The sequence below is a fragment of the Lepidochelys olivacea genome (assembly GCF_965140295.1).
Source record: "Lepidochelys olivacea isolate rLepOli2 genome assembly, chromosome: 1".
Taxonomy (NCBI): Eukaryota; Metazoa; Chordata; order Testudines; family Cheloniidae; genus Lepidochelys; species Lepidochelys olivacea.
Window position 1 is genome coordinate 124,175,947 of NC_140411.1, and position 20,471 is coordinate 124,196,417.

General features: G+C 40.5%; 1 protein-coding gene across 1 annotated transcript in view; it reads right to left on the bottom strand.

Annotated features, from left to right (window-relative positions):
• OCA2 (OCA2 melanosomal transmembrane protein) overlaps window positions 1-20,471 on the bottom strand; it is a 307,809-nt gene that overhangs the window by 163,033 nt on the left and 124,305 nt on the right. Inside the window, exons 14-15 of the mRNA XM_084637780.1 lie at window positions 16,742-16,880; window positions 5,600-5,732 (exon numbers count right to left, since the gene is read on the bottom strand). Coding sequence (XP_084493906.1) covers window positions 5,600-5,732; window positions 16,742-16,880 — 272 coding nt within the window. The remainder of the gene's footprint in view (window positions 1-5,599; window positions 5,733-16,741; window positions 16,881-20,471) is intronic.

The following is a 20,471-nucleotide window of genomic DNA, read 5'->3' on the forward strand; positions in this document are numbered from 1 at the left end:
AGATTACATCACTTTCTCTTTATACCAAATTCTTTACACATGACTACAATCACATGATCCTAGACAATTCCCCTGTGCTCTCCTGGTTCCGTGTGCAAAGTGGGATGCCACTGCAGCACCGTTTCCTCTGTTGCTAGTGGGCTAGACTACAGTGTATTGTTAAATTGACATGTGTGCTGGATAAGTATATCAATTGGACAGCACATGGCCCCACAACTGGCATCTGACGCTCTTGATTTAATAGTTGTTTTCTTGAGTAAGTGATCATCAGAATTTGGATGAAACAACACAAGAAAATTGGAGGGCTATATCTCCCCAAATTAGGGGTCCTCTTAGAGGAAAGTCTGCCTCTGCAGCAGTCAGTAAGGGGAGTAACAGCTCCACAATATTGTATATAACCCACTGCCTTGGTGATAAAGAACTTCATAAATCCTGAGATCTGAACACTAGCTGCTAAGTGGCTGTAAGCCTCTGGTAAAAGGCAGTACTTAATGGGGAAAAATGTGTCATTAATCCTCAAGGGAATAACAATGATTTTAAGACAGGCCTTTGATTTTACAACAGAAAATTCTGTCTGAGAGGAATAACAATATTATTTCCTCCTACTGGCATATACCATTGTTTGCCCTATTCATATTCTTTTAGGGAACATCTTTCACACCCTCTGACCACACCACCTAATCCTATTTCTCTTTTAGGGGAGTGTGAAATTCCTTTAATTCTTCTCCACTAAAGAAAGACAGATTAAAGAAACCAGGTCCCAGGTGACAAACTGAAACTGGGTAAAGATCTCTTATTCATCCTGAGCTATGCAAATGCCTTTTTTGTAGACTGTTTCTCAACTCTTGCCCTGAACTTTTTGTACTTGGTCCTTTGTTCTTAGAATACCCAAGTTTCTGGGAAATGCATAGGCACTTCATTTAGGTTTTATGTATTTTCAACTTTTTCTTCAGTACCTCATTAGGATATAGAAGACATTTCTTCAACATTTTTTCCTCATGGAAATGGGGAATTAAACATTATTTTCCCAGGTTTCTACAATACATTCCCCCCCCCCCTCTACCCCCACACCTACTCGGGATTGAAACAAACTGGGAAATATCTGTATTAGTTGTGATGAATTTGCCTCTATATGTTTGACTGGTTACTAGCTATGGAGTTATATAAAAAGGGATGGTTAAAGAAACCAAGCAGGAAAGGCAAAACAATGACACAGCAATAGTCCTGGAGAAAACCATGGGGAAGATGTTTATTGGGCAATATCCTCTACCTGGCTCCAGCCAAGCTGAGAATGGTTTACTCTTCCCAAGGCTAAGGCCAGGATAAAGAGAATTCTAAACATTAGAGAACACCAGGCCCAGAAAAGGGTGGGGTTGACTGAGGGTATGTCGACACTGCAGTTAGACACCCATGGCTGGTCCATGCCAGCTAAGTAAGCCCCACAGGGCTTCGGCTAAGGGGCTGTTTAATTGAAGTACAGATGTGTTCAGACTCCGGCTGCAGCCAAGCTCTGGGACCCTCCCACTTTGCAGGGTCCTAGAGCCTGGGCTCCAGCCCAAGCCCAGACGTTTATACCACAGTTAAACAGAGCGTTAGCCCGAGCCCAAGTCACCTAGCATGGGCCATCCACAGGTTTTTAATTGCAGCGTAGACATACCCCGAGTGCCCGGACTCTCAGTGAAAGCTGACTGGCTTGCAAGGAGACAGAGACAGAGAGAGGCAGAAACCAGCAGGGGCAGTTTGGTGAAGGTAACTGGGCTGGTTGAAATGCACAAACGCTTTTAAGGAAAGATTAAAGGTTAAATAAAAGGGGACATGTGTATATAAACCTTTACTCTTTTTATCCTTTGCTGTATGTGCTTGGTACCTTTGGGGGATGAATAAATAATGCTTTGTTTGGAAGAAGCCATTTTTGAGTCACTTTAACCACCCTGCTGGCCACAGGTCACTGGAGAGAATGGGCTGACAGATACCACACCTAGTTGGGCCTGTCACGTTAACACAATTGGTAAACAGGGGGGTTGCAGCCCAGAGACCCAGTCTAAGAGTGGTTGGACCACATGGTTCCACCTACGGAGAGATGGAGGAAGCCAAGCCTATCACCCAAGGGGTGCACTCAAGAAGTGCTAACAGGGATCTAAGGTGCAGTTCACCTTGTAACCATAACAGAGATACTAAAGTTCTATTTGTTTGTTTCTATTTATGTTTGTTTCTCCTTTTTAAATTTTTTTTTTTGTATCATTATGTCTGTTTCAAGATTAGCAAGCCACATAATGGTAAGCCATATTATGGGGAGAGCACAAGCTTGCTTGGGTTTTACAGCCCTCAAATGATGCCAGGATTTAAAAAGTGACAGGTAACACACAATGCTGAAAATAAAATGTCAATATTCTCCTCAAATAAACAGAATTGCCACTTCTTAAAATCAGAGTCAATCTGCTTTTAGTACCCCACTCAGAGCTGACTAATCTAAGTAGCCAAAAACAACAGAAGATACTTAAAGTATATAACAGACAATAAAAATCAGTGAAGAACAGCATATCAGTGCCATTTCCTATAACTTCAAAGACTGTTTGATTACTAATCAGAGAGTAAAATGGCAGATATTTAGTTGATTAAAAGAGCTGCTTCAAACAATACATTTCAAGTTATCACAGAATCATGGCAATTAGAGATGGAAAGGACTCATTAAGACATCTTGAACATATTCTGTTGCTTCTCCAAAGCCAAATTACTGCAGCTACCTTTTAATGAAATCTGTGTTTATCATCTTCTCTTCCCATTTCACAGAAAATTTCAGTAGAAATAGTGCTTTAGCATTTGATTTAATTGAGTAGCTACTGATTAGCTTCTCAGAAATGGAATAGCTGCTGATTATGGGGAAAGCACATAGTACACTGATTATAATTTCTGAATATACTAGGCTGAGTAACAGGGATTATAAATAAGGAGGCTAATTTGAGGCAAAATATGCCAGTTTCTTAAAGCTTTGCAACACTTTATTGGCTAAATATAATATTCATGAATGAATGTACTATTCACGTTAATCAGTAATGTGACTATACACAACTGATTTCTATAAAATACTCAAACACAATGTAAAAGTTAAAACCATAAAAAGGCAATTTTCTATTAAAGAAAGATCACAAAAATAACTTCACACTTTTAGGGATAAATATGATCTAAATATGGCTAAGTCACACAAAATCAAAAATGGATGAACCCCTTCCAAGATAAAAGGTCCAGCAGGGCCTATCCCTGTGCCTTTGTTCAAGTCTTTCACCTGGTCTCTGGGCTCAGTCCTCACCTCCTTCCAGCTTTAAGTCCGTGCCTGCCCTGACATACAGCAGTGTCCCCAGAGCTTTCTCCCTGGAGACTCTTCACCTTCTTATTGCCCCAGGGCTCCAGCAGGTCACTCCTTCACTTCAGTCCCCTTCCGCTGGTAAAGTTCAACAAACGGTTGGCCCTCTGCAGGGTCTTCAGCCCTGTCCTTGAGCCCTTTATATTCCAGCCCTATGCTTGGGCTTCTACATGAAACGTGTCCCCTTCTCAGGGCTTTGGCTACTTCACCAGTTGGGGGACCCGGGCCCACCCACTACTCCAGGTCCCAACCCAGGGACCCTGCAAATATCAGCCATGTGCTGCTTTTCTTAATAGTTGCTGCTACTGGATTCCCCGGGCTGCTTCCCACTCTGTCCCATCACCTTCACCCACATTGCCTTACAGTTACAGTCCTCAGGTTCTGTCTGTTCCCTGCTTGAGCAGGGTCTCTCCCAGGCCTCCTTGCCTGGAGAATTTCACAGCGTTGCAGTCCTTCCTCCCTCTTCTGGTCCCAACCAGCAACTGACCTGCTCAGACTTTGTAGCTCCCTTTAACTGAGACTAATGGGCTCTGATTCTTCCCTGCAGCCTTTCTAGGCAGGCCTGGCGGACCCACCTTTACTGCTCCTTTTCTAGGGCAGGATGTGGTAGGACCACAAGGCCTCCAGCAGGGGACCTCAATGGGCCCAATACACCCCGTCACAGGGACTCCTTGCAGAATGGCATTTTAAACAAAATATTACTATATAACAACTCCAGTTATACAATAAAATATCCACGAAATCTATCACTTTAATTAGAAAAGAAATTCATTAAAGCAAACTAATTTCATTTCAAATAACAAACAGGTAGGTTATGAAAAAATTTCTGGATACCAAAGATTATAATAATATGCTCCCAGTAGGCAAAGAAAGGTAATAATCTTTTATAATTATACAAAATTACAATGGAGTTTAAAGTTATGGGGCTTCACTCTCCCCTCCATAAAGAGAGATAATTACTCACCTTGTAATTATTTTTCTCTGAAGAGCTCATCCATGCAAGATTCTTATTCTTGTGCAAGACAGATGGGAACTTCTTACACTCTTAGAGTTCTAGATCCTCCCTAACAGCAGTAATAATGGAGGTCTCAGCCCACCTATCCTGTATACACTTCAATTGTCTACTCAGAACAAGTTGGGAATTGGGTAAATTATTATTTAAACTTAGTGATTCTGTCACCCCACTGGTGTCTTTGATCAGCCTAGTAAGCTGAACCTTCCACTCCCATGATGAGCAGGGTAGGCTATGACTGTCACCAACCATTTCGTGAAAAGATGCAGCAATGAGGCCTGCCCAAAAGGCAAGACTCAAAATTAGTAGCAGCAACCCTACTGGAGTGGGGATTACAGTAGTCAAATTAAAGCCTTAGAGCAATGACTAAGGCTTTGAAAACATTGAAACAAAAGTCAGTAAGGTCAGCAAACTAAAAGACAAATTAAAAGGACTGGACCTGATTGGGAGATAGGAATGGCCACACCAGAAGACGACAACCTTCCAATTCCTGTCTCTTTTGGGATGAACAGCCAAACAGCAAGATGGAGACAAAGTTCCTACAGTAAACTCCTTTTCTGACTGCAGACAAGAAAGAACTATCTGGAAGCTTCCAAAAGCAATATTTAGACCACTATACGGTACAACTACCAGTGGGAGGATGACAAATGTAGCTCAAGCCCCAACCCACGACAGCTGCTCTTGGGACCAAAAACCTTTAGACCTTGGGAAGTTCCAAGGAACTTGTAGAACAAAAGGCCATGAGTGAGAGCCCTGCACAAATGTTATCTTGAGAAGTTTAGATTATTTTAGAATTCTTCCCAGGGTCACACCTCCTACAACCATAATGACCAAAAACAAAATGCATAACAATGATTTTTAAAATTGCTGATAAGTCTGTTTTGATTATGCGTCTCAGCATAATGAAAAATGCTTCATTAGTTTCAGGTGATATAATTAGCATAATATTTATTTACTGTGGTTGCATATTTCATATAGTTTGCTGCACACCTTCAGTATGTACATAAATCTTAACACATAACTAAAAGCAGTAGTGTCAGGAAAATCATTAATTGCAAAATAAGAAACAACCCAAACCAAACTATTAGTAAAATACTGACATTCAGAGATAGAATGAGGCCTAATCTGTCTTCATACACACAACATTATGGCACAGAGCATTCATTTAATTTTAAACATTATCCAACTCAATGGCTATAAAAATATGATTTCATGCTCTAACTCACCAACAATCTCACTTGGCTCCTTGTTGTAAAGCTTTTTGTTCCAGTAAAGGAGTCTGAGGAAAGGAAAGGAGACCAGAAGAACAAGACAAATTCCAACAAACATATGTCCTGTAAATGCTGCAAAATCCAATCCCTAGGAGTAAAAATGCAATTATAAATTACAAATCAGTTATTTTCCTACATTACCTGAAAAAGTATTTGTTATTATGTAATTTACAATTCAGTGATTATATACATGTCACAAAGCATACAAGAGGTAATTTCCAAGCATAGCATATTTTGTGCTTCCCCAGTCTCAGTGAAATTATTATTAAATAAATTTCATGCCAACCAAACCAACTCAAAAATATTCCATTAAATTTCACAGTATCAAAATAGTTCTTATATATTTACACACTAATTACCAGTTCCTAACTCCACTGATGACAATATGAGCTTTTCCATCCCTTTTACTCAAACCAAGACTTGTCTCAAATTCTACCATATGCTATTACGGCAAAAGCATTATCGAGCACTTAGAACACATTTTGCAATATTTTTTCTTCAATTTAGTATTTGTGTTCCTTTATACTTCCTGTAGGACGGAGGCTTGGAACAGAGTCAAAACCAGAATTCAAATATATATATATATAATGTAATGTTCAATATTTGGGGTGGGATTTTCCAAAGTGCTTAGTGTTGATCTAGCTCTGCTCCCATTAAAGTCAAAGGTAAAACTCCAAAGACTTAAATGGAAGGAGAGTTGAGCCAATGCAGAGTGCTTCTGAAAACCTCACCCGTTATTTCTTACCAAAACAAAAAAATCAAGATTTGTCCCCTATTTATATTACATTGCTTTAATTTTAATAGAGGTCCTAATGACAAAGAGTTTCAACTCTAGATATTCGAGATATATTGATAGCAAGGTTCCCTCCAGTATCCAGACAACAGGAGTTCTCTCAACAGGGAATCCGCACTGAGCCAGATTTGGGAGGAAGGTTTTTTTTATTATTTATTAAGGCACTACCACCCAAGAGATCTGGGTTCAATTCCCATCTCTCCCACTGTGTGACTTTAAGAAGTCATTTAATCGTTCTGTGCCTCAGCCTCAGTTAAAGCATCTTGCTGCTGTTGTAATGCAAATAATATAGCAATAACATTTCCATGCAGAATCAGGGGCTGTTTACAACCTGAATTTTAAGACAGCTTGGACTTGCTACCTGAAATACATACTGTTAGGCTGCACCATACTCCCTGTTGAGAGCATCTATGGGGAAAGCTCTCAGTTCAAGTATATATGATGTGGAAACATCCAGAGCAAACAAGACAGAAGCCCTCCCACCCAACTCCTTCCATCTTTTCAGAATAGATTGTACAAGTCAATCCTGTAAATGCTCATAAAGGATGGTCTGGATAGTTACCAGGCATCAATTAAGTTTCAAAGCTGAAAGAGAGAACATTATGAAGGAATCAATCTACAAACTTTTAAGAGACCTACCAAGAGCCATGTGAGCAAACAAAGACTTTCAGGGCCAGATCTTTCAACATCCGCTCACAAAAACAGACATACTGTCCTGCATATATTTACATAATAACAGACATTTTGCATGAAAATGGGCCTAACTACCCAAATGTTTGCATAAGGGCCTCTTTCTTTAAAGATATGGACCACAAAAGAAGACAGAAAATGCTGCCACATGAACCATGATTCGAGAGATATGAAGAAGCAGTAATTGTTTCTACACAGTCTAATCTAGAAGGTTTGCAGGATTCCTATATAATCTGAAGAGATGAAGGAGTATGACTGGGATTGAATTGTAAGAACTTTGAGGCTGCACAAACCAAAAAGCCTCATTCCCAGGATAATACAATGACTGGGACACAGTTGGATGAGGAGTAAAACAGGAGAGATGATCAGAATATAACCAAGAGCTACTGAAATAAGTCCAATTCTTTCAGTTTTCAACTGACTCTCAGAATGTGATGCACTTAAGACTTTTCATAGTGCTGACAGCAATTTATCTATCTCAGTGGAAAGAAAGATAGCACTAAGGTGGATCCTGTTGATAGGAGTTCTCAATAGAGATAGTCAGAGTTAAAGGCACTTCGATTATTTGCTACTTTTGAAATGACAAGGAGAAAGGGGGACCTAAAAAGCACAGAAAACACCTTTATTTCTGATGATTGGATTAGACCAGAGTCATGTGTTATGGGAACCTGGCAAAGATAAAGAATATGGTAGCTCAAAGACCAGGCCTTAGACTTCGATTTACAAAGTTTCTTACATCTCTAGGTCTTGGATCTCTGCACCAGTGCTGAAAAGTTTTGTTATCAATTGTAACAATGCAGAAATGTCTCAACAGAAAAACACAGTACAAGAAATACCTCTATATGAAACCCCCAAAATTAAATTCCTACGTGAAAAAGGAAAGCGTAGCAATCAGCGAAAAAATAAAATGCTGAAGTTGATAAGCCGCTCTCAAGTTTGATTGACAACTGAAAGAGATTGAATTGAGTTGGCGCTGTACATACAGATACTTATTTTGAAGGGATAGTGTCAATTTATACTCTTTGAAATTCAAGACTAGGTACAAGGGCACAAGAGTTGACACAAAAAAGTCTCAGGAGTAAGGATTTGTGCACAATATCACCAGAGGAAAATTATTTGCTTCTTCTTGGTATTCCATCCCAGCTGCTACTCAAGCTGCGCAGAGTGTTTCAGAAATTGGGCTGAATTTCAGGGGTTTGTTCAGCTCCAAAACTTTCCCCCATCAACCCTGCTTATTCTTTAACTCTTTTGAGAAGAGGACAGGCAATTCAACACACAGCCCCACTGGTTAGTTTCTGTTGCTATCTTCTTCATACTTAGCATAAAGTCTGATGCTCCAAGCTCCCTTCAACACTGTGGATGCTTTTCAGGTCTGGGTGTGCAGCAGCCATGCCAAGTAATATCAGAAAAAACAAGCGAGTTTAAATTTAGCAAGATTTGCCCAGCAGTCAGCTGACATTCTCTGAATATCTTAGGAAGAGGACTACTACCTCCTCCCTGAAGATATAAGCAGAAGGAAGATGGGTGGGAGGAATTGCAGGCAACAAAACTCTGTTAGGGTGTAATCTAAGAACATCCCAGTGCCAGAGAGAAAGGGGCCCCCTGAGATCTAGTAGATATTTTCAGCTGGCCTGATCAGTTCAGTGTATTCATTAATGTCATAAATTATATCTGATATGGGTCACGCAAGGCAATGGTTCTCAACAAGTGATCCAGGGGCTGCTGGGGGGCCGCAAGCTTGTTTCAGGGGGTCTGCCAAGCAGGGCCAGTATTAGAGTTGCTGGGACCTAGGGCAGAAAGGCAAAGCCCCACCACATGGGGCTGAAGCCCAGGGCCCCGAGCCCTACTACCCGGGGCTGAGGCTGAAGTCTGAGCACTTAGCTTTGCAGGACCCCATATGGTTGGGGGACGTGGGTAATTGCCCCGATTACTACTCCCCAACACCGTTCCTGGCTTTTATATGCATAAAAACCATTGTTGTGGCACAGGTGGGTCACTGAGATTTTAAATAACACATTGGGGGGGCCTCAGAAAGAAAAAGGTTGAGAACCCCTGAGGTAAGGTATCATTGAAAAAGTAATAACACACTGATCATTAATAATCTTGTGTGTTTGTATGTACAGTAAAAGCCATGGGAACATACAAATGTGAAGGATGTGTGGGACTAAAATGTGTTTACCAGACAAGTCTGTGGAGTGAGTAAACAGGTTTCTCCCTGGATGAGTTGACGCTTCCAGACAGGTGTCATCGGAATCTACTGGCAATCACATGTCAAGTGGCCATTCATTTGCATTGGAGGGGACAGGAACAGATCAATTTGCATTAAAGCAAACACCAGTGGAGGAAGAAAGCAGCACGGGGTTGCCTTCACCACCAGACTCCCAGTCTCCTTCCTCACAGCTCGAATGAACTTTACTTTGTGGGGTACCCTTCAGAAGAGTCCATTTAAAAGGTTCACTGAACTATGAAAGAGAGGGGCAAAGAACCCCAAATTATCTTTCACCTAAGATGCAAAAGGAACCTTGAGGAGAGATCCTGACTAGAGAGAGGGGTGGTCAGTCATCTTGCTGGAAGAAGTGTGTGGTAAGAATCTTACCTGATACCTAGACAGTAGCTTGTTAAAGTCATAGCATTCGAAAACATTTTTGAGTTTTATTTGTTTGTAACCATTTCAGTCTTTATCCCTTATACTTGATTTCACTTAAAACCTACATCATTGTAATTAAATAAACTTGTTTTACTTTTAATCTAAGTGCTGTGTTTGAATTGAAGTGACCGTTTACTTCAGTTACACTGATAAACTGTGCATTTTGCCTCTTTAGAGGAGCAAACCAACCTTATTATTCCTCTGAATGTTTCAGGAAAGGGCTGGACATTGCAGGGCACGCGTTTTGGGAAAATTGGGACTGGGGGTATATTAAGGTCATTTCACCAGGTATAATCAAAGCGAATGGAAACCAGGGAGTAACTGTGTTGCTACAGGAGGGAAACTGCTAATGTCAGAGTGCTAGATGAGCGTTGCACAGCATACAGACAGAGAATGCATGCTTGTTGCTGACTGTGAGCAGTCCAGGCTCCCACAGGGGAGCTGCAGCAACAGAGCATTTAAAGCACTTGGGATTACAGGACAAGTGATAACAACCCTTCATTGGTCTGGATTTTGCCTCAGAACACAACATAGGGGTAATGCATTCTTGCACTGCCCCTGGAGCAACCCAAGGAGGGGATTGTGACATAGGGAGTCACAAACTCCCACTAAATCCCTGTGCTGCTCTGTGGAGGGAATATGTTGCATTAAGGGTTTACTCGCTGCAACCCAAGATGGTAACATAGCTGCACCAATGGGGGCAAAGGGGGGTAGTTTCAAGGCTCCACCCACTCTCCATCACCTCCCCATCCCTGTGTATGGGAAGGGGATGTAGCACCCCTATGGAGCCTACATCCTCTACCAGTCACATACCTCGCACATCACATCCCCTTACTCCCCTGCACTTCTATATAGCCAGGGCCATGATTCAGCCCTATATAGACCACTTACTCAACTAAATAATTATATTTGGCATACAAGTCAGTGAAAAATTATCTTCTAACATTTTTATTATTTTTATCTCTGAACACAATTTAAATGGTTAATGTGTCTACTGAACACTACAAAGGTTTCATGAATTTTCATAAAGATTATTCTCGCACAGTTGGCTCAAATAGCTTTGACTTGCACAAAGGAGACTAGAAATAATTTTCATCTAGGAGGTTTCAGCGTGTCAGGCAAATGCTATGTGGTGCTGCAAATATCCTTTACTTGGGGCCTCACTGATTCTGCGAAATATCCCAACCTTCCCAGATGGAAAAGGCATCCTTAAGGCTTTGTTTTGGGGAGATTACAGCCTACAGATTCTATTGTCTGAGACTCCAAAACTGAAAGCAGATGGGCATCTGTTCTTGTATTTAAGCACAAATTTCTACAAGTGTTTCTATTTCATACTGAAATACAGGAACACACTATTTTCCTGAAATAATATATTACTATCTTCATGTTATCTGGTATGTTTTCTTCTGACTGCTTACGGAGGTGTGAAATTTACTTCTTTGCACATAAAATTTTCTGAGAACAAGTCTGCAGTTTTAAGGCAGAGAGAGAAAATTACACTTAAATATGACCATCCAGGACTTAAGCCTTGGACCAATGCCAAAACATATCTTTTGAATGACCAAGAGCAGAAATAATTGCCAGATATCGTTAAAAACGTATAGTTTGTTTTTTTCCTTACAAAAGGAGCAACCAAATACTGTACTTTCACTGAGAATGGCCTTATTTTATATTTCAAGAGCAACAAGAAACAACCAAAATAAAGTCTCCATGGCCATGCCCAAGAGGCCGTGATTAAACTAGTGTCATCTAACACATTTTAAACTAGTGTCATCTAACACTAGTGTGACCCTGTTTAACATCTTTAATAGACCTAAGATTGTATTAGCTGATTGTAGTCATTTTCAAAGTTATTAACCACATCTACACATTTAACTCTGTCTACAAAATATGTGCGCCAACACAGTTTGATAGCTACATGGACTGCAGAAGGTAACATTCATTTTCTGTGGCTCGCGATTCACATGACGTTGGACCTAAAACACACAATTCTGAATACCATCTTACCTTCCTCTATTTCCCTCTCTGTAACTGGTCTGATTTTAACAGTCACTAACTCAATAGCTGTTAGTGTTCGAAGAACCAGTGCCATCTGCCATATGACAGCATGGAATCCCCTCTTTCTAATAGAGTTAACAATTAATCTCTATGTGACCATAAATTTTGGAAAAAATATTGGCTACTAAAACAGGCTTGACTTGAACTGGAAAATGTAAGTTAATAACCAGAATGATATGATGTTAAAGTCTTGGTGTCAAATATTTTTGCTGTGTCATTGAATATTAACATAAAACCACTTCAAAGCCTAAAAAGAAAGCTGTTGCGTGTAGCTCTGCTTTGGATCTCTCTCCCATCTAATTCCAAGAGACTGAATTCTACACTGTTCCTAGCATCACAAGAAGTCCTTGTTCCCATGCGCAAGAGGAGAGACAATGACTGAACGTATTTAAGTGAAGACAATATTTAAATTAGACAATGATGAAGATCCATAGCTTCTCCTGAACGTGAGAGAAGAAATAGCTTATGACATCAGCACTAAGCAGCCTGGCGTTCACACAATCACTCAGATTTTTCTGAGAAGAAACCACTGCAAAGGTGCAAATAAGGGAAAGATCCTAAATTTTGTAAAGCAATGGGAAGTTTTATAGAACTATTATACAATAACTCTGCAAAAACATTCTTCTGAATTACGTGGCCACCTTAATTTATGGTCCACTATTTTACTATCTGTATGGCTTGAAATACTTTTATAGTCTAATACAAAGCTTCAGTCATAAATGCTGCAGGTTTACAAGTAAGTTTTATTCATAAACCGCAGATGCTAACTTTATCATAACCTATAACCAACTAATAGTGCATCACAGTAAATATCTTTTGAATTCAAAGAATGAAAGTTTTGTGATGACCCTACACCTATACATTTTGTATAATAAAGTTATGCATCGTTATGAAAGTTCTATAGTCTCAAATACTACTACAGTGATGAGTACACCATATGAACTGAGACAGACAAATGAGATAAAAATGAACTGAGTTTTTTCAAAGTATTAAAAATGTCCTGTTTTCTAGAACTAATTTAATAATGTTATCCTGTTTTTGGTCACAAAATAAGAAAGATATATGGCCACAATAAGGGATCTTGTCATATATTTAATAGATTGATAAACTCATTAGGAGATGCTGAGAATTTTTGTTGCCCAACCTTTCCTTAAGGCCTCTCTCTGTTTCCTGTTTGTGTCCTCCACTGTCACATATACATAGGATCCAACCCTCTATTCCCTTGCTCCTTGTGTAGTCATTCATACCTGTGCAGAGTGAGTACAAAATGCTACCAGATCAGAATTCTAGCGTTATATGCCCACTTTGAAATGGCTGCACAAGGCGCCAGGCAATGGATTCTCAGCTCTATGGAAGGGGAAATTTTTTGTGCTGGATCCCCTCCCTTCCATTCTTTTCCACTTTAATTCCCTTCCTGTTAACATCATGCATCAAAGAAGCAAGTTAGTGCGCAGCAAGCTGGCGTGTAAATCTATAGCACTCCAGCGTGCCACTCACTAACTCTCTCTGTGAACCCTGCTGCTGAGCACTAACAGTTCCCCAGTGCACACTGACCTACAGCAGTATGGAAAGCACCCTAGGGAACCATTAGTGCCCAGCAGAAGGGTCCACACGGACAGTTAGTGCAAGGCATGCTGGAGTGCCTTGCACTGCACCCTGCTGTGCACTAACTCTTCATACAGATATGCCCTTACTGGCATAGCCAGGAATCTAACTCACAAGTTTCTGGCCCTATGTTTAATCTATTAAACAGCTCTGCTTCCTGCTAAATCCACACACTTTAAGCTACAAACACATGTGGTCCTGGTGCAGGAAAGCACTTAGACATGTAATTTTAAGAATGTGAGCAGCTCCACTGAAATCAACCCCACTTCAGAAAGAGCCTGTATTTTCACAGTCTCAGTGGCATGGAGGATTCTGAGAGTTTCTCACTTTCGTGTACCATTTGCACATATATAAAATAAAAACTTAGCCATAAACATCTCAGAGGTTTCCTAATCGATCTCCACGTGAGAGAAAAAAGTAATTATTGCAAAGCTGTAATATTGTTACTGTTTAGACAGTAACAACAATATGCTGGGCGTACTTGTGTAAGCTCTCCGTGGATTGGACAATAGAGGCATTAATCATTCTCTCAGAAGTGACTCAAAAGGAAATGCAAAACTGGTAGATAGAGAAATTTCATTGAAAATATCAAGGAAGTCTCTACAGTGACAACACTGAGTCTATGCTACTGATGACAGAAGAAGGAGGGGCTGTTTGGAAAATATAGAAATAAAATATTAATTTTAAAAGTTTCAGTAACATTACATGAAAGTGGCTTAAATTACTATGTTTGGGGATTTTTTATATTAAAATACTTATTAAAAGATAACACATTTACTTGGTACAAATATAGTATACAAGTTCTAAACTTTTTAGGCAGATTCTTGGGCTTGATCCTATAAACCTGACTCACATAAGTAATTATGACTGCTGAGAGACTACAAAAAGGGATAAGAATTACTCCCATCAGGCTTTGCAGGATTGCCGTCATTAATTTACCCTAAGTCTTAATTTCACGAATATGATATAGATTTAAAAACAATCCAAAAAGTTAAACTGTTTGAATAGTTTTTCAATATTTTTGTTTAAGCTGGAGTCATTAATGCAGAATTTGCTAAGATATCACATACAGTAGGCATTTAGAAACCTGGGTCTTCCTAAAATTATCAAAATACTCTCCAAAAAAAATACATTATTGTCCTTGGATTTGGTTGCTTAAATATTTTCCTCATTTATAATGTTAAACTTTTATCGACTTTCTGAATATTTGAGAAAATGCAGTTCATGACGGATACAAATTACTCTCATTTATAGTAGATGGCCTGAATAGTTGCACATGTGCAAATGTGTAATTTAACTCCTAAAGTCACCACCCAATGAATACCAGGAACATTACAGGCCGAAGTTGTTAATGACTAGACTGTGATTTTCTACTAATACATTTCAGATGTTTTTGAAGATAAACTTCATCTATTAAATACTATGGCTTTGAAAGATGTTTCTCAAAATGTACACTGTTATCCTCCTTAAGAACACTCCAGTTAATTAGAACAGACCTTATAGGTATAGCAACATTGACATAATTGATAATTAAGAGCTATACACAACCAATTTAAAGTTAGAGCTTTATGTAACAATTCCCTCTCTACTCTGCAATGTTTATTTTGACACTATAAGCAGTATACTATGTGATATTTCTTTATTTAAGTTTGCAAAGTTATTCTGGATTTATAAGGCTTGGCCACAGCAAAGAGTATCATGTACACATTTTTAGAGGTTTTTTTTACCAAATAAACTATGGGCTAGAGAGTGCCGCTTACTGTAGGCAGAACCACTCCACCCCGAGGGAGCTCTGGAAGGGATAGTTCCTTTCATATTGTTTGGAATCCCTCTCTGAGCTCCACATTACTCTGGCCCTGTGATGATGTAGGAGTCCGCCTGGGTGCGGTGGTTGTTAATGACATTCACAGTGTCTGCATCCAGCGATATGGCTCTACACTACTCTGTGGAGGGCTTGGGTAAGTCATGGGGGCTAGCCTAGTACTATATCCCATGGATGCAGACACTATGAATGTCATTAACAACCAATCCACCCACACAGACACCTGCATCATCACAGGGCTAGGGCCAATGGGGGCCTCAGCCACTGAAGAGAAGACCCTTCTCCTGTTGCTTCAAAACACCAAGTTCCTCAGAGAGAGAGAGAGAGAGAGAGAGCATGCTGAGGATATACCTGTCTCCCCACTTCCCAAAAGACTGTAGTAATCAGAGTGAGCAGAGAGGTAATCTCTCCCCCTCCCAAGAGGAAGGAGAGAGCATTAGAAAAGAGCACGATGAGGGGGGCTAAGGAGCTGTGACTCTCCACTTACAAAACAAATGTGGGAGGCCAGTGGGGCTCCTCTTTCTCAACAAAGGGAGATATAATGGGAAATACAGAAGAACCACATGACTCTCAGCTCTTCCCAGAATCTAAAAGCCTGAGAGCAGGGGCCCTACACACCCTCAAAGGAAGGAAGAGGCATCTGCAGCCAAGGGGAGGCTGTGAATAAAGAAGTTCCAAGATCAAATGCCTGGAGCTCCTACTGTGCAGTACACCATAGATCATATTACTTTTCTCATTGACCTCACTTAGCCAGCAAAATGAAACACATATTCTTAATACTGGAGCTTCGGGCTGGAAGTTAAAACCTCTGAAGCCATTGTACTCTGGGTAGGGGCTAGCAGCAAGCTGAGTCCTAAGCTGTGGGGGGGAGTCGCCTGTTCTCTGTCTCTTCAATAAAAGTATACAATAATTGACCACACCTGAGGCTTGCAATTCTGTGCTAGATCCTACACTAGGCAAAGCAGTCTTATAGTTTGCACTATCCAACAGCAGCGCTGACTGAAATATAGTAAAGCTTCTTTTGTGAAAAGTTTCAAAAATTTCAAAATCACTTTTGTTCTATAAGGTATTTGTTTCTTTGTTTGTTTACTTGAAATTCTGGGGGGAAATCTTCACTGAAAACCCAAGCAATTTTCTCACCTACCTCTGCCCTTTTTTTCCCTTCCTTCCTTTTTCCATTTTGCCCCTGAAAAAGGGGATGGGTAAAAAATACCCCCAAAATGGCAGGTGGGTTCCTTTTTGGATTACAACAAAAATGTGGAGGGGACAAAATTGTTTCTGAAATAAGGCCATTGTTCGACACGTTTCTAGTTTGAAAAAATTCACCCAGCTCTACCCAACAGCACTAACGATAAAATAGCAGAAGAGAATAGGTGTATTTTGTTTTCTTATATGTATGTTTGTGGGAGGAAAAGGTCTAAACTACTGAATAAACCCATATCTGCACATATTTTTAGTAACACAATGGATTACAATACATACCGCCTTCCTCACTTCCTGTTTTGAAACAATAATCACATTTGGTGGATCCCCGACAGCTGTGGCAGCCCCTCCAATATTTGTGAAAATTACTTCTGCAATCAGGACATGTCTAGGATCAAGATTAAGTACCTCGCATAACCTGCGGCATACATAAGAAAATGAAATCAGCTCCTTAACCTTTGATTAAATTGCCTCAAACCTTAAATGATTTATAAAACTTAGCACTTGTGTCAGAAACTCCAAACTGTTGAACAAAGGTTAAAACTTGACCTTTCATAATTAATACTTATATTTTACAATATACTGCAATGGCTACTGCATTCAAAATACATATTTTAAAAACAATATTAAAAGTAGCAAATCATTACAACAGTTGAATTATAGTTAAAGTTACATGAGCCTTCCCATTTTAACAACCCTTCCCCATGCTATATAACTTTCTAACACATTTAATTTTCAGGCTAGAATTTGCCAAGTGTGGTCTCTGCCCATAACTATTTCTTTTAAGGTTGAGCAGGAGCATTTCAGCAATTTTTTAGTACAAGGAAAGTAGAAAATACACTTTCTGCATGCATGCATGCATTTTTTTAACTTCACTAGCTGCAGAACAGCTGATTATAGATATTAAGCAATTTGTAAAGAAATCGCTGTCAGTGAGAAGTATCTCAGAACATTAGAATGAGTTTATCAAGCTATGGTCCATTAAAATCATGCTGTGTGTACACAGTACATTTTGCACAGTCTGTTCACTAAAGGCCTTATTCAGGAAAGCCCTTAAACACCTGCATGACTTTAAGCATGTGCTAAGCCATTTTGTGCTTAAAGTTAAGCATATGTCTAAGTGCATAACTGAACAGAGATGGACTTGCATGTGCTTAAATGCTTTCCTGCGTCAAAGTCTTAGGCCCCAATTCAGCAAAGCACTTAGGTACAACTTAATGTTAAGCACATCCTTAAGCCTCACAGGGTACAGCATCACCACATCTGGGAGGTGTGATTCCCAGCACAGGTGGACAGACTCATGCCAGCTCAGCTTGAGGTAATACTCTAAAAATAACAAGGTGGACTTTGTGGCACTGGTGCCATGTCAGGTTAGCCACTCAAGTCCACCCAGTCCTATGGGTTTAAGCTTGAGCAGCAAGCCTGAGCCACCATCTTTACTGCAACATCCATGCTGTTATTTTTAGAATTCTAGCTCAAGCTGAGCTACCACAAATCTGTTCACCTGAGCTCAGAATCACACCTCCCAAATTCACTGTAGACATACCTTTGATTTCAAAGGCATTTAAGCACATGCTTACATGATTTGCTGAATAGGGATGGATTTAAGCATGTGTTTAAAGCTGTTTCTGTTTAAGTGAATCTCAGATTTTAAGATCATACTCATCTAGTCTGATCTCCTGAATATACAAGCACAGAATTTTAACAAGTGACTGTGCCCATAAACTACAGTATCTTTTTTCAGAAAGACCTCCTATTTTGATGCAAAGAGTTCAAATGACAGAAAATGGATCACGTGAGATAAGTTGTTCCAGCGGTGAATTAGAGGAAGAGAGGAAGGATGGTCCAGTGGTTATGGTGCTAGCCTGGGACTTTGGAGACCAGGTTCAGTTCCCTGCTCTACCTCAGACATCCCATGTGACCATGGGCAAGTAACAATCTCTGTGCGCCTGTTCCCCATCTTTAAAATAGGGATAATAGTACTTCCCTCCCCATAAGCAATCTAAGTGCCTAAGAGATACAGAATTACCCTTAGTGTTAAAAATTTGTGTCTGGGTGATACCAGAGGGCACTGTGACCCAAGGGGATTCAGATTGCTTGAGCTCTGAAGCACCCATGGGGTATCCCCAAACATCATCGCCTAACCCACCGCCCCTCCAACCTCAAGGAATATTGGGCCTGACTACTGAAACCCACAAGATGCCCTCTAGCTCTGCTTCATCCTCTCCAGATCCACAAAGACGGAGGAAATCTGCCTCACGCACTTGTACAGACAAAATGGTGTCTGAGCTCGAACACAGCTGGTGGCTGCACTACAACAGGTGGCTGCAGATACCATTGAAATTAAATCTACAGTTTCCACCCTGCAGATCAACATGACTGAGATTCAGAGTGCATGCTCTATCCAGCTTGATGGGAGAAGCTGAAGACAGAACTTCTGAAGTGGAAGATGATTTCAAAGAACTACTAATTACAGGTTCTGAAGAATTGTAATGATATCAAGACTATTAAGACCAAGCTAATTGATCTGGAAAGCCACTCACAATGATGTAACATCAAGATTGTGGGTATGCCTGAGGGAATTGAGAAAGGTAAATCCTCTGAATTTGTCCCTAAACTGCCACGTTGTTGGATCTGCCAGTAGATTTTTGTTTTGATATAGAGTGAGCACACCGGGCCCTTGCCCCCAAGCCAGCTCCAGAAGATTGGCCTAGAACATTGATTGTGAAGTTCTAGAAGTTAACCACTAGGGAGCTTATACTGAAGAAATCCAGATTAAAAAAGGAGATGTTATGGGGAGAACCAGCAATTAAAATACTGCTCTTTCAAGATTATGCCCATGATGTGGTTGCAGTGAGGGTAGCTGTTAAAGTGAAACAATTGGCTAGGCGGATGTCCTTGAAGTATATTATTAAATACCTGGCAACACTCCATATTAAGAATGGCAAGAAGATAGCATTATTCAGTTCCCCTCAGAAGGCAGAAAACTATCTCAAAAAATCTACAGACTCCTCCGTCACAAGAAGGGACATGTATGCCAGGATCTGATCTTATGGAATTTATGTATTGCTCTCTCAGATCTGATATGGCTGTTCCAAACAAGTTGATGGGTGCTACTTGATACTGATATGTTAGTTCCTTTAATTTTTTCTCTCTCTCATTGAGATTGAAGAGTTAAAGGGTTATCATCAATTTACTTCCACTGGCCCCTGCTTCCTCTCCCCAGCCTCCCACACCCAGTTCAGCTCCCCAGGCCCCACTGCCTCTCTCTCCATTGCCCCAGCTGATTCCCTGAGCTCTTCTGCACATCCCAGGCAGGCTAGTCCAGACACATACAAGTAGGTAACTGCAGCTGCCAGCAAGGAAGGAATGAGACTCAGCAGGTTTCCCCGAATCCTCACAGGCAGGGATCTGCGCTGCCAGCCCAGTCTTACTTCCCTACTCTGGGCACCACTTGGCGGGGCTCCCTGCGGGTGCCTTTCCCAGGCACATCCCTTCAGCCGTGCTCAGCCCAGTGGAAATCTGGGGGTCATGTGACCCCGTGTGCCCCCACACACACATCGCCTGTGCTTTAAAGCCTTCATCAGAGGCTGTATCATCTCTTAGACCATCTTCAAAACAAAATGGAGAGAACACAGAGTTTATACTGTGGTGAAGGAAATTAAGGGCTCCACGGTACACTATGCTTCCTGCCTCCGCCCCAGAAACTCAGAATCTTCATTAATCTAAAATATGAAATCAACAAACTTCTGTCCCAACAGGCTGAGTTTGCCTTATTCTGTCTGAAGCAAAGCTACTGGGAATCTGTTGAGAGAGATGGCAAGCTGCTGCATGCAGACTTAAGGAAAAGACTAACAGAAATACGATTGCTGTTATTCACAATAGTAGTAACAAATTATATACAGTACATTCCAATATTAATAAACAATGTCAACAGTTTTATTTAAAAATATGTTTAGCTGAAGAGCGAATCAGTAAAGATGCCCTAGATAACAGTTTTATTGGATTG